At 40.6% G+C, this 18018-nt stretch overlaps 1 protein-coding gene across 1 annotated transcript in view; it reads left to right on the top strand.

Moving 5' to 3' along the window:
- Window positions 1-17104, top strand: part of BLMH (bleomycin hydrolase) — a 65052-nt gene extending 47948 nt beyond the window's left edge. The window contains exons 11-12 of the mRNA XM_056559007.1: window positions 8011-8080; window positions 15121-17104. Of these exons, the coding sequence (XP_056414982.1) occupies window positions 8011-8080; window positions 15121-15269 (219 nt within the window). The 3' untranslated portion in view covers window positions 15270-17104. The remainder of the gene's footprint in view (window positions 1-8010; window positions 8081-15120) is intronic.
- The last annotated feature ends 914 nt before the right edge of the window (window positions 17105-18018 follow it).

Genomic DNA, 18018 nt, shown 5'->3' with positions numbered 1-18018 from the left:
GAATTCAGCTGTAATTTCTGCCGTAACTTACTATTTATTGATTTAAATGGGATTCCCAGTCCCATTCAGACAGCAGAATTTCCGCAGCGGGCATTCTTTCCACATTCGCTGAACTCCATAGCTGAATTCCATGAGAACAGAATCCTGGCGGGGTTCTGCAAAGCCTGCTGAACTGAATTTCTGCAGAATTGCGGAAATTCTGCTGTGGAAACATACACTTATTCATCTCTGAAGGCAACTTTTCTCAGCCTGTGGAAGGGTCAGCCTGAACAAAGACAACAGTAAGATAACAACCAACAAAAAGGAAAAGGGGTTTTATAGACATTACTCTCCCCTTATCCTTCCTGGCGTTTTTCTTCTCAGTTTTCACACTTTGTGTTCTTGTGCTTACTGGTAGCATGACGTACCTGTAGCCTATTAAGGTTGGGCTTCTTTCACACTGCTGTTAACATCCTTCCCGTTCAGGGTCTGTTCAGGACTTTTTTTTCTTGTATTGGTCAGACCCTGAATTAGGATGGAGCACAACAGAAACTGCTGGGTTCTGACAAACCCCATTCACAGTCCCATTGACAGTTGCTATGAATAAATTTGCACAAATTAAATCTGAGTATGATTTTCATTTTTACTTTGGTCTAAAAGTAACTGATGATTTTGGTTTCCATTGATCGTTGATAATTCATTTTGTTCTTAATCATACTGAAATTTTTTAAATGAAAGCAATTGCAAAACCTATTGGTTATACATGCTTTACAACATATCAAAAGTTTTTGTATCTGACAGTGCCCATTTATCTTCCCCCGAAGTTTTTGGAGCAGTGTATGTGCCATTTCAGTCCTGTTCATTTTAAAAGATACAGCTGATTTTCTTGGCCTATGGAAGGGTGCGCTTGGTTATCATCCCTTTCTAACCTCTACAAGGGGAGAGAAAAGAGAGAGAAAACCTAGGATGAGCAGCCGAATGAGTGTTCTGTCTGCTTGTTTATCAGCTGATTGCATGGCCTCTTTCACAGGGCAATAGTCGGGAGTAAACATTTGTTTGGCCAATAATCGTCCTGTGTTAAAGGTTAGTCACCTAGCTGTAAATATAGTCAGGCATCTAGCCATGCACGCTCACCCATGTAGGGTTGGAATTATTTATAAGAACGGCGCTGTCTGAGAATAAAAAAAATCTATAAAGAAATGGTATTTACTTGTAAACATTTTTTTAGGGTTAATATTGCACCCTGAGGTGCATCTTTAAAGGGGTACTCCACTGGGAAAACATTTTATGTGCCAGAAAGCTAAACAGATTTGTAAATTACTTCTATTAAAAAATCTTAATCCTTCCAATACTTATCAGCTGCTGTATAATACAGAGGAAGTTCATTTGTCCATGTCAGGAACTGTCTAAAGCTGTATAGATTTGCTATAGGGATTTGCTCCTACTCTGGAAAGTTCCCAAACACTGTGGTCAGACAGAAAGGAAATTCAAAAAGAAAAGAACTTCCTCTATAGTATACAGCAGCTGATGAGTACTGGAAGTAATAAGATTTTTAAATAGAAGTAATCCACAGGAGCGCTAGTGACAACTCCTAATATACAAATCTGTTTAAAGTGTACCTGTCATCAACATAAACTTTTTGCGCACGGAGGACAAGCGGGGCTCTGTGCTCACGGAGGACAAGCGGGGCTCTGTGCTCACGGAGGACAAGCGGGGCTCTGTGCTCACGGAGGGCAAGCGGGGCTCTGTGCGCACGGAGGCTCTGTGACATGCTAATGGGCTCACACATGAGGATGATTGACAAACCAGGAGCCTGCACAGAGCCCTGCTTGTTCTGTCCTCACTTCCTGTATTTGTACTCCAAAGGCAATAGTTGCAGGGACAGCACTTTTTCACCCATAAATATACACATTTTTTAACCAATGTATATTACAAATACACATATTATTGTCATATCTACAATATATTAAAAGTTTTTGCTGACGAAAGGTACACTTTAACTTTCTGGCTCCAGTTTATTTAAAAAAAAAATGTTTTCCACTGGGGTACCCCTTTAAGGCTAAATCGCATATTTACAGTACTTTCAATCAGGATTTCTCTTAATCTCTATTTTATGGGGTTTCATTTTTTGTAACTTCCTTTATCTTTTCTCAGAAGCATCCCTTATTCTGAAATATGTACCCTTCTATACACTTCACCTCAACTCCCACATTGCTCTCTAGTATACTTTCTGACGACAGAAGAGAATTCGACCCCTTCTGCTCTGTGAAGATACTGACCTCATGAGTCTTGTATACTGAGAAAAAGCCCCAGGAGGAGATTCATTAAAAAAAATTTTGTACACTGACCTTCCGGTTTGTTATTCTTCCCACCCCGATGGTTACAGAATGCAGCGCTTTTCTGTCTCTTAACTGGATTATCTAAGAAAATAGCAAAAGAAAGAATACCTTGCCTGGGAATTTGTGCTTGGGATGGTAAAGGATTGAGCAAACTTAAATCCGCTGTTGCATTTAAGCAACATTAAAACCTTTGTTCGTGCTGCTGGTATGAGATTAACTTGTGACTCTGCCGTTTTAATTCTTTGTACTGCACCTAATAGCATCAAAGGCATCAGATAAGCTCCCACTCCTGTGTGATGGGGTAAAACATTCTCCCTGATTAAGTGTCCTTGTCTGGAAACTGCCTCCTTGGAAGCTGCTTCTTACAAGACTTGGTTTTACAGTTTTAGGTTCATATAACTTCATTGCTATATGTGTGGAATGGCCATGAATGGGCAAAAACAGGGGTCACTTGTTGCTGTATAGTTTGTGGCAATGTATAGGGCAGTGTTTACCAACCAGGGTGCCTCCAGCTGTTGGAAATGTAGTGAGTAAATTGTTGCATAATCCATTCCCTATACCAGTGTTTCCCAACCAGGGTGCCTCCAGCTGTTGCAAAACTACAACTCCCAGCATACTGTTGGCTGTCCGGGCATGCTGGGAGTTGTAGTTTTGCAACAGCTGGAGGCACCCTGGTTGGGAAACACTGGTATAGGGAATGGATTATGCAAAAATTTACTCACTACATTATTACAAAGAGGTCATAAATGCAGCCTGTATTCGGAGGTTTACCGTTCTCAACCAGTGATATTGATCAGATCACATAAGCTGATTCATTTTCCGTTATCATATGAATTAAAAGGACACTACTCCGTAAGTATATATCCCTACACTGGTGTAAATGTACTGATATAGCTCTGCACTGGTGTAAATGTACGGATATAGCTCTACACTGGTGTAAATGTACTGATATATAGCTCTACGCTGGTGTAAATGTACTGATATATAGCTCTACACTGGTGTAAATGGACTGATATATAGCTCTACGCTGGTGTAAATTTACAGATATATAGCTCTACACTGGTGTAAATGTACTGAAATAGCTCTACACTGGTGTAAATGTACTGAAATATCTCTACACTGGTGTAAATGTACTGATATATAGCTCTACGCTGGTGTAAATGGACTGATATATAGCTCTACACTGGTGAATATGTACGGATATATAGCTCTACACTGGTGTAAATGGACTGATTGATATATAGCTCTACACTGGTGTAAATGGACTGATATATAGCTCTACGCTGGTGTAAATGGACTGATGTATAGCTCTACGCTGGTGTAAATGGACTGATATATAGCGCTACGCTGGTGTAAATGGACTGATATATAGCTCTACGCTGGTGTAAATGGACTGATATATAGCTCTACACTGGTGAATATGTACGGATATATAGCTCTACACTGGTGTAAATGGACTGATATATAGCTCTACACTGGTGCAAATGGACTGATATATAGCTCTACACTGGTGCAAATGGACTGATATATAGCTCTACACTGGTGTAAATGGACTGATGTATAGCTCTACGCTGGTGTAAATGGACTGATATATAGCTCTACGCTGGTGTAAATGGACTGATGTATAGCTCTACGCTGGTGTAAATGGACTGATGTATAGCTCTACGCTGGTGTAAATGGACTGATGTATAGCTCTACGCTGGTGTAAATGGACTGATGTATAGCTCTACGCTGGTGTAAATGGACTGATGTATAGCTCTACGCTGGTGTAAATGGACTGATATATAGCTCTACACTGGTGAATATGTACGGATATATAGCTCTACACTGGTGTAAATGGACTGATATATAGCTCTACACTGGTGCAAATGGACTGATATATAGCTCTACACTGGTGTAAATGGACTGATGTATAGCTCTACACTGGTGTAAATGGACTGATGTATAGCTCTACGCTGGTGTAAATGGACTGATGTATAGCTCTACGCTGGTGTAAATGGACTGATGTATAGCTCTACGCTGGTGTAAATGGACTGATGTATAGCTCTACACTGGTGTAAATGGACTGATGTATAGCTCTACGCTGGTGTAAATGGACTGATGTATAGCTCTACGCTGGTGTAAATGGACTGATGTATAGCTCTACGCTGGTGTAAATGGACTGATGTATAGCTCTACGCTGGTGTAAATGGACTGATGTATAGCTCTACGCTGGTGTAAATGGACTGATGTATAGCTCTACGCTGGTGTAAATGGACTGATATATAGCTCTACGCTGGTGAATATGTACGGATATATAGCTCTACACTGGTGTAAATGGACTGATTGATATATAGCTCTACACTGGTGTAAATGGACTGATATATAGCTCTACGCTGGTGTAAATGGACTGATATATAGCTCTATGCTGGTGTAAATGGACTGATATATAGCTCTACGCTGGTGTAAATGGACTGATATATAGCTCTATGCTGGTGTAAATGGACAGATATATAGCTCTACGCTGGTGTAAATGGACTGATATATAGCTCTACGCTGGTGTAAATGGACTGATATATAGCTCTACACTGGTGAATATGTACGGATATATAGCTCTACACTGGTGTAAATGGACTGATTGATATATAGCTCTACACTGGTGTAAATGGACTGATATATAGCTCTACGCTGGTGTAAATGGACTGATGTATAGCTCTACGCTGGTGTAAATGGACTGATATATAGCGCTACGCTGGTGTAAATGGACTGATATATAGCTCTACGCTGGTGTAAATGGACTGATATATAGCTCTACACTGGTGAATATGTACGGATATATAGCTCTACACTGGTGTAAATGGACTGATATATAGCTCTACACTGGTGCAAATGGACTGATATATAGCTCTACACTGGTGCAAATGGACTGATATATAGCTCTACACTGGTGTAAATGGACTGATGTATAGCTCTACGCTGGTGTAAATGGACTGATATATAGCTCTACGCTGGTGTAAATGGACTGATGTATAGCTCTACGCTGGTGTAAATGGACTGATGTATAGCTCTACGCTGGTGTAAATGGACTGATGTATAGCTCTACGCTGGTGTAAATGGACTGATGTATAGCTCTACGCTGGTGTAAATGGACTGATGTATAGCTCTACGCTGGTGTAAATGGACTGATATATAGCTCTACACTGGTGAATATGTACGGATATATAGCTCTACACTGGTGTAAATGGACTGATATATAGCTCTACACTGGTGCAAATGGACTGATATATAGCTCTACACTGGTGTAAATGGACTGATGTATAGCTCTACACTGGTGTAAATGGACTGATGTATAGCTCTACGCTGGTGTAAATGGACTGATGTATAGCTCTACGCTGGTGTAAATGGACTGATGTATAGCTCTACGCTGGTGTAAATGGACTGATGTATAGCTCTACGCTGGTGTAAATGGACTGATGTATAGCTCTACGCTGGTGTAAATGGACTGATATATAGCTCTACACTGGTGAATATGTACGGATATATAGCTCTACACTGGTGTAAATGGACTGATATATAGCTCTACGCTGGTGCAAATGGACTGATATATAGCTCTACGCTGGTGTAAATGGACTGATGTATAGCTCTACGCTGGTGTAAATGGACTGATGTATAGCTCTACGCTGGTGTAAATGGACTGATGTATAGCTCTACGCTGGTGTAAATGGACTGATGTATAGCTCTACGCTGGTGTAAATGGACTGATGTATAGCTCTACGCTGGTGTAAATGGACTGATGTATAGCTCTACGCTGGTGTAAATGGACTGATGTATAGCTCTACGCTGGTGTAAATGGACTGATGTATAGCTCTACGCTGGTGTAAATGGACTGATGTATAGCTCTACGCTGGTGTAAATGGACTGATATATAGCTCTACGCTGGTGAATATGTACGGATATATAGCTCTACACTGGTGTAAATGGACTGATTGATATATAGCTCTACACTGGTGTAAATGGACTGATATATAGCTCTACGCTGGTGTAAATGGACTGATATATAGCTCTATGCTGGTGTAAATGGACTGATATATAGCTCTACGCTGGTGTAAATGGACTGATATATAGCTCTATGCTGGTGTAAATGGACAGATATATAGCTCTACGCTGGTGTAAATGGACTGATATATAGCTCTACGCTGGTGTAAATGGACTGATATATAGCTCTACGCTGGTGTAAATGGACTGATATATAGCTCTATGCTGGTGTAAATGGACTGATATATAGCTCTATGCTGGTGTAAATGGACTGATATATAGCTCTACGCTGGTGTAAATGGACTGATATATAGCTCTACGCTGGTGTAAATGGACTGATATATAGCTCTACGCTGGTGTAAATGGACTGATATATAGCTCTACGCTGGTGTAAATGGACTGATATATAGCTCTACGCTGGTGTAAATGGACTGATATATAGCTCTACGCTGGTGTAAATGGACTGATATATAGCTCTACGCTGGTGTAAATGGACTGATATATAGCTCTACGCTGGTGTAAATGGACTGATATATAGCTCTACGCTGGTGTAAATGGACTGATATATAGCTCTATGCTGGTGTAAATGGACTGATATATAGCTCTATGCTGGTGTAAATGGACTGATATATAGCTCTACGCTGGTGTAAATGGACTGATATATAGCTCTACGCTGGTGTAAATGGACTGATATATAGCTCTACGCTGGTGTAAATGGACTGATATATAGCTCTACGCTGGTGTAAATGGACTGATATATAGCTCTACGCTGGTGTAAATGGACTGATATATAGCTCTACGCTGGTGTAAATGGACTGATATATAGCTCTATGCTGGTGTAAATGGACTGATATATAGCTCTACGCTGGTGTAAATGGACTCCAAATGTGCAGTTCTAGCTTAGATAAAAGGATAAGAACATTTTCAGCTAAAGATAAATCACATTTTAGCTAAAGGAAAGAGTCAGATTGCATATGATATATTGGTGTCTTGTTTGTTTTCATGATGCCATTCAGTAACATTAAATTCCCATACTGTAAATTCAGAGTTACATTGTTGATAGGGTGGAAAAGATGTGAGTTTTTCAGGTTCATCCTAAAACCCTACTGTGTTGGACCAGAGTAAGACAGAAAAAAATAAACCCATACCATGGGAATAATTCCTTCCTAATTCAGAATAAATCCCTGAATCAATGTCCCACCTTATAAATCTAGTACATGTAACTTCTAATGTTAAATTTCTTCAAGAAAGGACCCTTTTTTTAAATTAATTCAATGAAACAACCACAAAAACATAGGGGGAGATTCATCAAAATCTGTCCAGAGGAAAAGTTGCTGAGTTGCCCATAGCAACCAATCAGATTACTACTTTCATTTTTAACAAGGCCTCTGCAAAATGAAAGAAGCGATCTGATTGGTCGCTATGGGCAACTGGGCAACTTTTCCTCTGGACAGGTTTTGATAAATCTCCCCCATTATCTTTAGTAAGAAGCAGCGAGACTATGGAACAGTACAACACAGAGGATGCCTGCTTGTCATGGTTACAGGCCTAGGTACAAGAAGAGCTCTGGAAAGATGTTTGCATTGCCTATTAATTCCACTATCTAAACATTTGTGTTGCCATTTGCTTCTTCGGTTAAATTCAGTTCTTCACATTGTGTATTACTCTGCATTTCCAGGATGGCCATGAAGGTGAATATGAGAAATGGCGAGTAGAAAACTCCTGGGGAGATGACCGTGGAAATAAAGGTAAGCCTGAGTGTATTTCAATGACAACATAGTAGTAGGTTCAGGCTTTTTATTTGCATATAGAATGACATGGTAGAGAGGGCCAAGACCATACCAAAAAGACCTACCATGTAGTTGCTTTATGACCCTCTGAGAGCTGTGGCCCAGTCCTGGTTGGTGCTTTTTTCTGTGGGGTACCTCCTTGCATGGTTGGCAGCAGGGAAGTGGGGAATAGTCCTGTATATGTAAATATGTTATATACACGGTCATTATTATTATTTTTAAGATATATATATATATATTAAAAAATTTTTTTTTTAAAGTAGTCAGTTGTCTGTAAAACCTATAGTACACTGTTACAGTTGTTGGGGGAAGGTTGAGACTTCTAATCATCTTCCTCTGACCCTATAAAATCTCTTTTGGGGATTGTTGCCCTATGAAAGTACAATAATTAATAAATATTTACTTTATATGCTTCTATTGCTCATAGTATAGAAACAGCGAGGAGGCGTATATAGATCAATTTATCAAAGTTTATTTGACATAAGTGCAAACACAAACATTTAAAACATTAACAGATTTAAACGATTTAAAAAGATTAACAAAAAAAAAGAGAAGAGTAAATGAAAAAAATCAAAAACACACACACACACATATATATATAATAGATAATGTCCAATGCAACATAACTTTCCAGGGAAAACCGATGGGAAAAGAGAACAGTGGAGGTCTAAACAATGCCCAGTGAAAGAGTTATTGCCGAGGTACAAGGTAAATGTACATGTAAACATTTAACAAAAAGATGCAAAAAATGGGTTTATATAAGCACCCTAGCAAATCTCCTTGTGCTTACGCCGCAATGAGGATCAAGGCAACACACTGACATTGTGATATTAATGTGATAACAAAGAGTAACTTGCCTAGTGGCTAACAATTGTGGACCTCCAGCACCCTATTGCTCATAGTAAACCTAATAATTTATTTTATACTTGGACACAATAATAAAAATAATAAACTGAACTCAATAACAAGGGGGCACAATTTGGGGTTAGTTTTGGGAAGATCAGAAGCAGTGGTAGATGCTTGGATGAGACTTTCAGCAGATGTGGTTGGTAAAGTGACTGGAAGTATGTCTGGGATAAACTCATATATATCCTAAGATAGAAATGAAATAAATGGATGGACCAGCTGGCCTTCTTGCTGATGTCTATCTTCTATGTTTCCAAATAAGTAACAGAAGATTTATTAATCTGATCCTGACACCTAGCTACAAAATGCGGAAATTAGCTGAAGTATAAACATAAGTTAAAGGGAAAAAATGTTCTTGTAGGTCATTAAACCTAACAATGTTTGATAGTCTGTTTGTTTTCATTTGGTCCCTTATGTAAGAGTATATATGTATGTAACATGATGGCTTTGACACTTTGACTACCCGTACGTCTGGTAGATAGTTGTATTTTTACAAACCGAGGATACAGTGTCCTGGTAGGTATGTAATGAATAGCAGATCATGGATACAAAGCTAGTGTCTGGGGAACATGTAGGTAAACTGAAACTGCCTGTAGATTTCTACGTAAGAGCTTCCTGGATACATTGTAATAATCACTAAGTCCTCAAATCCTCACAATCGCAAATGGCTTTATTAATTAGAAGAGGTTCCAGGGCCAAGGCACAGGCTGTCTGGAATGGACCTCTGCAAAGCGCCACAGAGATTAAAGGAGAGATTCCATAGCTTATTACCGGAGACTACTATGTACAGCTGAATGTTCCTTTGTAGCATTGCCAGCCCACTCTGTAAGTTGCATAGGAAGTTCTGATTAAACTATACAACAAGGGAAGCTTCTTTTTAAGTCTAACTGTTCCATTATTTTAAGTAGATGTTCCAGTATAACATGCTTGTGTGCAAACACTGCATTCCTCACACACACTCCAGCACCATGAGTAAACGTATTGGTGTACACTCATTTTTCAGTAGCCATGCACATATGAGGGAATTTTTTTGGGTTGTAACTGGATGTACTTCGGCTGGAATGATCACCCGCTTTTTAGTGTCTTAACTGGACAAATTTTCCTCTTTGCTTTTTTATCTTTCCTCCTCAGCTTCTAAAAGCCTTAATTCATTTTTCTATTAACAGAGCTGTATGAGAATGTTTTTTGCATGTGCATCGCGGGTGAGGTGTGGGGAAGAGTAAGGAAGCTATGGAAGCCAAGCCTGCTCGATACATGATGGGTTCTGGCTCCTATAAGCAGCTGACTCTCAGCATCTTCTGACAGCCTCTTGCTAATAAGACAACCAATCTTCATCCCATAATTGTATTGTGGGGGAAACAATCGGCCTTTGGAAGTAACCGCCTCCCAGCTTTTAACTGCCTAGAGGCCATGGTTGTCATTGGCGGCAGCAGCATCAAGCTGCCTAGCATTGGAACTAATTTTCATGTCTATCAGTGAACGCATTGGTCAGCTGCTGAAAACTGCCATCAGCCATTGGCTATAGAGAGGGCTCCATACTCCCCTAACACTGAAGTGCATAAATGTACAGTGCAGAGTGGTAAATGGCAACCTAGGCCAAAAATATTAACATAGTGAGGCGAAACCGCTACCCTGCCCCCATGTCTCACTGTGCAGCTCTGTTCCTCTGCTATTCTCCTGGTTCTGGTCCTGGCATGCTGCCTTGTGACCAGCCATTTCACACGGGGTGTATGAAGCGGAAGTAACTTTTTATATTTAAGCCTATGTGGGTTAAGTGATGGTTTGCCTCTGCCAGTGATATGCTGAGCTGCATTATGACACATTGGGCCCAGGTGCTTCTTGGATTAGAGAGGAGACCAGAGCAGGACATTGGAGGCACTGGAGGGGGAGTAAACATTAAAATATATTTTATATATATTAATGTATCCTATGCAATGGGGATAGCTTTGGGGGGGGGGGGGGGGAACACACCAGCTGGATAACCCCTTTTAAACTGGTTTTGCTATATGTTTTTACATGTGCTTTGCCTCATGTGTTGGTCCAAGCAGCAGTTACAACTTGCTATTTGGGTCATATCCAGGTCCTGTAGTATTTGACCTATAGCAGTTCTCTTATTACACATGTCTACACCAAGGCCTGATCTAGCAGTATTGCTTTTCCTCCATTTCTTAGAAGTCACTTTTTCTGTCCATTAATCACGTTTGAAAAGCATTGCTAACAGAATAACAATGGGGAAGCAAACAAACTTCCTTTTAAATCTGACGTAGAACCAAGGAAAATGTTGTGATTTCTGGAAATCTCCACCTGGAAATAGGAGGCTATCAACTTGCGGAAGTTTTGTATAGTTGGGGAACCATATTTTGCTAGTAGCATCAATACACTAATGGTGATAAGAGCATTAGAGGAAATCCCACCCAAAAAATAGACATCCTTGTAAACAGCAAAGTTACTAGTAATGCCCTTAAACTCTGCTTTGTAGAGCAGGGTGAGTTTTAGAATTGTATGTTAATACATTCTTACGTGTTTTATTTAGAATGCGACCTGTATTCTTTAAAAGGAACATTAAAAGTTCTCCAGGTCATGTTTTTCATAGAGCACATTAATGTTAAAAATACAGACTTTAAATTTACAAGCGCATTTTTACAATGAAATTATGCTGTACCTGAGCTATATCATCAGTAGGGCTCACATATTCATATGTTGAATCTATACTGCTCAAAAAAATAAAGGGAACACTTAGATAACACATCCTAGATCTGAATGAATGAAGTAATCGTATGAAATAGTTTCGTCTTTACATAGTTGAATCTGCTGACGACAAAATCACACAAAAATGATCAATGGAAATCAAATTTATCAACCCATGGAGGTCTGGATATGGAGTCACACTTAAAATCAAAGTGGAAAACCACACTACAGGCTGATCCAACTTTGATGTAATGTCCTTAAAACAAGTCAAAATGAGGCTCAGTAGTGTGTGTGGCCTCCATGTGCCCGTATAACCTCCCTTCAACGCCTGGGCATGCTCCTGATGAGGTGGCGACTCCTGGACAGTCTGTGGTGCAACGTTGCATTGGTGGATGGAGCGAGACATGATGTCCCAGATGTGCTCAATCGGATTCAGGTCTGTGGAACGGGCGGGCCAGTCCATAGCATCAATGCCTTCCTCTTGCACGAGCTGCTGACACACTCCAGCCACATGAGGTCTAGCATTGTCTTGCATTAGGAGGAACACAGGGCCAACCGCACCAGCATATGGTCTCACAAGGGGTCTGAGGATCTCATCTTGCTACCTAATTGCAGTCAGGCTACCTCTGGCAAGTACATGGAGCGCTGTGCGGCCCCCCAAAGAAATGCCACCCCACACAATTACTGATCCACTGCCAAACCGGTCATGCTGGAGGATGTTGCGGACAGCGGAACGTTCTCCATGGCGTCTCCAGACTCTGTCATGTCTGTTACGTGCTAAGTGTGAAGAGAACAGGGTGTCTGTGGCGAATTTGCCAATCTTGTTGTTCTCTGGCAAATGCCAAACGTCCTGCATGGTATTGGGCTGTAGGCACAACCACCTGTGGATGTCAGGCCCTCATGCCACCCTCATGGAGTCTGTTTCTGACCGTTGGAGTGGACATAGGCACATTTGTTGCCTGCTGGAGGTCATTTTGCAGGGCTCTGGCAGTGCTCCTCCTTGCACAAAGGCGGAGGTAGCGGTCCTGCTGCTGGGTTGTTGCCCTCCTTTGGCCTCCTCCATGCTTTGGACACCACACTGACAGACACAGCAAACCTTCTTGCCACAGGTCGCATTGATGTGCCATCCTGGATGAGCTGCACTACCTTAGCCACTTGTGTGGGTTGTAGACTCAGTCTCATGCTACTGCTAGAGTGAAAGCACCGCCAGCATTGAGAAGTGACCGAAAAAATCAGCCAGGAAGCATAGGAACTGAGAAGTGGTCTGTGATGACATCTGCAGAACCATTCCTTTATTGGGGGTGTCTTGCTAATTTCCTATAATTTCCACCTGTTGTCTGTTCCATTTGAACAACACCATGTGAAATTGATTGTCAATCAGTGTTGCTTCCTGAGTGGACAGTGTGATTTCACAGAAGTGTCATTGACTTGGAGTTACATTGCGTTGTTTTAGTGTTCCCCTTATTTTTTTGAGCAGTGTATATTCGTTCCATTTAGATTTTTTTCCATTTTTATGTATTTAGAAGGCTTTATTTTAGTTACATATTTGTGCAGTTTCATGGAAAAGCAGTTGGTGCATAATTTATATATTATCTGTATTTTGGCAACCTAACAAAAACGGCAAAAAAAAGTAATCTCTTTGACAAAAACTATATAAAAAATAACGAAAAAACATGAGACTGACAAAAGCAAAGACTGAACAAATTGTACACAAAAAAAACCTCCCTATTATGTATCCATATTTCATCTGTATTTTCAGTTTAAACTGTCAATGAGCCATATGTCATTATCGCAGTTCCATATTAAGGACCTTTACCAATATGCTGTTCTGCAACAACCCTTAGGGTGAGTTCACATGTTCAGGTTTTTATTTGCAATCCTTGAATACAAAGCCAGGAAAACACAACAGACTGAGTGTTCAAACCGCCCTTGACAACCTGAGAATGTCGAGACATGATGGAAGACCTAGCTGCAGGTTAAAAACAATCTATGCAAGTAGTGAGATACCAAAAATGGCCACAAATCTGGTTCCGCTTTTGACTAAGGACAATAGTTATACTGTTTAATCCTTAGCCAGACCTTGGAAGGTGTTTTCATTCCAAACATTTTGCTTTCAGCAGAATTGAATTGTGCAGGAATTAGGGTGGGATTTTAAAAGGAAATTATTCTACATAAGCAACTTGGCAACAATTGCCGGCATTTTGCCTATCTTAGGGACTTGTCCCCTATGATTGTCGTAGACTTTTTTTTTTTTGGGTGGTGAAGAAACTTGACATTTAGTTGCCATGCGCCTGCCTGTCCTAGAAGTGTTTAGAGCTCTATAAACCACAGTGTTTAAATAATGATATAATCCTAGCCCTGCGCTAATGCTGTAATGCACAGGTCTGAGATAGGCCCCAATACCACAGTTTAGCACTTCTGGTTGTTTATTGGTCTTATCCCTGTGTTAGAACATTTCAGTCTATTCCTGAGCTGTGCATATATGGTTGTGTGTGTGTGTGTGTGTATATATGTATATATATATGTATATATATATATATATATATATTATAATATATAATATTTGAGTAAAAAGTCAGAATGTTTACATTTGAGTAAATATGGTTTCTGTATGACATACAGTGGTCCCTCAACATACGATGGTAATCCGTTCCAAATGGACCATCGTTTGTTGAAACCATCGTATGTTGAGGGATCCGTGCAATGTAAAGTATAGGACAGTGGTCTACAACCTGAGGACCTTCAGATGTTGCAAAACTACAACACCCAGCATGTCCGGACAGCCAACGGCTGTCCGGGCATGCTGGGAGTTGTAGTTTTGCAACATCTGAAGGTCCGCAGGTTGAAGACCAATGGTATTGGAGGTTATACTCTCGTGTCCCCGCCGCTCCGGATCATCACCGCTGCCCTGGATGTCACCTTCCATCGCTGTCGCCGCATCCCCAGGGTGTCCCTGACGCTCCAGCAAGGCCTCTGCTTCCCCGGCATCCTTGCTCTCTGTCGCCGCCATCATGTCGTTACGCACGCCGCTCCTATTGGATGACGGGACGGCGTGCGCAGTGGCGTGATGACTACTATGGAGAGCGCCGACAATGCAGGGGATCCCGAAGAGGACGCACCGGAGCCCCGAGGACAGGTAAGTGATCGTCAGCGGACAACACGGGGCATCGTAAACGGCTATCCGGTGGCAGCTGAAGTAGTCTGCGCTGCCGGATAGCCGTTTATGCGATAGCCCCGACATACAAAAGCATCGTATGTTGATGCTGCCTTCAACATGCGATGGCCTCTGGGAGGCAATCGTATGTTGAAATGATCGTAGGTCGGGGGGGGGGGTCATTGTACAATAATTGCCATGCGTGTCTAGGTGACTTTAAACTAATTCAGATCCTTGTGCTTCTGCCTAGGTTACCTCATCATGACTGATGAATGGTTCTCGGAATATGTCTATGAAGTTGTTGTGGACAAGAAACACGTACCTGAGGAAGTTTTGGAGGTACTGAAACAGGACCCAGTGGTGCTACCAGCTTGGGACCCTATGGGTGCTTTAGCATAGAGAAGAAAATATTCAGTTTTTTATTTTTCACTGTCCTTTCCTCACAATCAAGACAGAAATTTCCTCTGTTTAGCAGTGGAACAATACATTCAACCAAACATTGCATGTTTAACCAAGAACAAGAAGATAAATGGCAACAAAACCTGCGGGTCTGCTGTACCTCCAACCCCCACCGCTCAGGAAGAACATCTATGTCTAGCTCCTTCATTGATATCAATATATCACATTTCCTCTGTTTTTACTCTTTTTTTTTTGTGTAGCAATATCTGCTATAAATTTTGGTGACGAGCTCTGCAGACATCAGAAGTCTTGAAAATAAATATCTTAACTTTTACCTTCTTGAAATGTTTTAGACCAGTTTAGAGTGACAGTCTGGCATACTACTCCTAGACCCGTAGAGGGCTTCTGGAGATCCATGACAAACAGACAATTCTAGTTGAATAATCTGGAAGAATCAATTGCAACTGTCTCATTGGCCGTACCTGTGGATCATGGAAAGCGAACATCCGATTGTTTGTGCTATGGATTCAGCAAGTTGGGTGGATTAGGTTTTGTGGTATAACTGGGCCCTTCTCATCTATAGTCATTTTGTGAAATGTTGTCTAACATTGTATAATAATTTTTACATATGTTTTTTTAGCGAAATTTTTTTTTCCAACAGTTTTTAGAAGTCTTCAAAGTGCCACATCCAATAGCCAGCTGTTCATTTGTATCAGATAAAAGCAGCCTTACATCTTGTTGCACAGCTGTGGCAGATTCATTAAATAAGGGCATCTAGTATAAAAAAACGAACATAAACCAATAGTTTAAAGGAAATCTGTCATCCCTGCACTTACCTGTTGGCAAAGAAATGAAGTGCAGACGACAATCAGACAACCATACTTACCTGATCCTGTTCCGTGCTCCCGCTATCTTACTCGGCATCTTCCGTTCTGACATCACCAGTGCTGCCTCTCTTGGGCCTATCTCTGCTGGCTTGTTAGCAAACAGCAGCGGTGACGTCAGAAAGCTCCGCCCATGCTCCAAGTTGGCCCCGGAACAGAAAATATGGAGGAAGATAGCGGAAGCACGGAACTGGAGCAGGTAAGTATGGTTGTCATCAGTGTCACCTGCACTAACCTGTCGGTACAGACAGAAAGTGCAAGTGACACTGATCATAGATTTCCTTTTAAAGGGTTTGTCTGGTTTTCAGGACTCTCCTCCAGTAGTCAGAGCAGTAAGCAGCATGCAAAGAGCATTGTACCCTCTGGAGAACCTGATACATTCATGCATTACACAGTTTGAGTTCAGTGAGAATTATGTAAGGTTTTATTTGTCCTACGGTGGTGCTGCAGAGCAATAGAACACTTTTTGTTTTTGGGCCCATCAGTAGGAAACGAATTAAGACCCTTTTAATGTTCTTTCTGAATGTACTCTTATTACAAGTCAGCGAAAACACTTGAGGGCACCTATGACACCAATACCCGGGATTACAGTGTACTTTTATACAATAGGGTTGTACAACAATAACAAATTGTGGTGTTGTAATTTTTACTGCCACCTAGGAGTCTGGGTCCGGCGCAAATAGGAAACTTCTGCTGGACACAGATGTGCAAAGTTTAATAAAATATGGGCATCTTCATCCTGTTAAAGTCTAATTAACTGCACATTCTCTCTTACTCATTTGGATGGAATTTAGGCATCATCGATGTTCAAGGAAACAAACAGGACCTCTAAGGGATTTGTGTTTTTAATTTTTTTTATTTCTTTCTCATTTTTCTCAGATTTTAGATGGTGCTTTTTAATGAAAACATGACTCAGACCATTGTGGAATATAATAAATTTGTTTTATTGTTTTTTTTTTGTCTTATTAGTTCTTTCTCAATAATGCATGATAACAAAAAGGTCTGTTCTGATCAATACCTTAGCACTATGGATGGTGGTAAAGGATTCTAGATCCTAAATATAATGGGGGAGGGGGAAAATGTATCAACAGTTTTAAAACCTTTCATTTTTGGTGTAGACTTTTTGCTGCAGTGATTTTAAACTAAAATGATTTTAGAAACCCTCTTGCTTTTTCACTTTACAGTGGTAACTGATTTGTTGCAATACCCTCAATTACACTACAAACATACAGCAGCTCAGACCTTTATTTTTAAAAAGTCAAAAGTCCAGTGGGTGCAAAAATTGCACAGAAGGAATCTTCAAAAAAAAAAAAAAAAAGTGTACTAATGTGCCAGGAAGGCTCCAGTTATACACACTAAGAATATTTATGCTGACAGCGTTTAGCCCAACAAAGGCCACAAGTTCACTCTTTTCACCACTAACAATTACCGTAGGGTAGAGTCTAGTAAATAAAACCTATAGCACATTAGTGTAAAATATATATAATTTTTTATTTTATTTTTTGCTTTTATTTTTTTTATTGAAATGGAGCTATTGGTTGAGCATTTGTTAAAGATCTCTATTCAGACATATAAAACAAGAGATCTTCTTGTACTTCGTTCCCTTCCCTATGGAACAGTCAGTCATCTGTGCCATCTCTCGAATAATTTTGCCCCCTGCTACCTCTGGGCACTTTCACTGTCCCAAAATGACTGTTTATACACTGCTGAGTAGTGCATGCTGCACATGGCCAGATGGGCACCCTTTCCTCCAGGCCATAGGTTGATATAAAGAGAGAGTGGGCTGCATAAGCAACGTAACCCAATGTATGCAGGGAAATATGTTGCAGTTTTCTGTCCGTACTACATGTTAATAGTCCACTTAA

The sequence above is a fragment of the Hyla sarda genome, chromosome 2 (assembly GCF_029499605.1).
Source record: "Hyla sarda isolate aHylSar1 chromosome 2, aHylSar1.hap1, whole genome shotgun sequence".
Taxonomy (NCBI): domain Eukaryota; kingdom Metazoa; phylum Chordata; class Amphibia; order Anura; family Hylidae; genus Hyla; species Hyla sarda.
The sequence above is the reverse complement of the archived record's forward strand: the minus strand, read 5'-3'. Positions and strand labels throughout refer to the sequence as shown.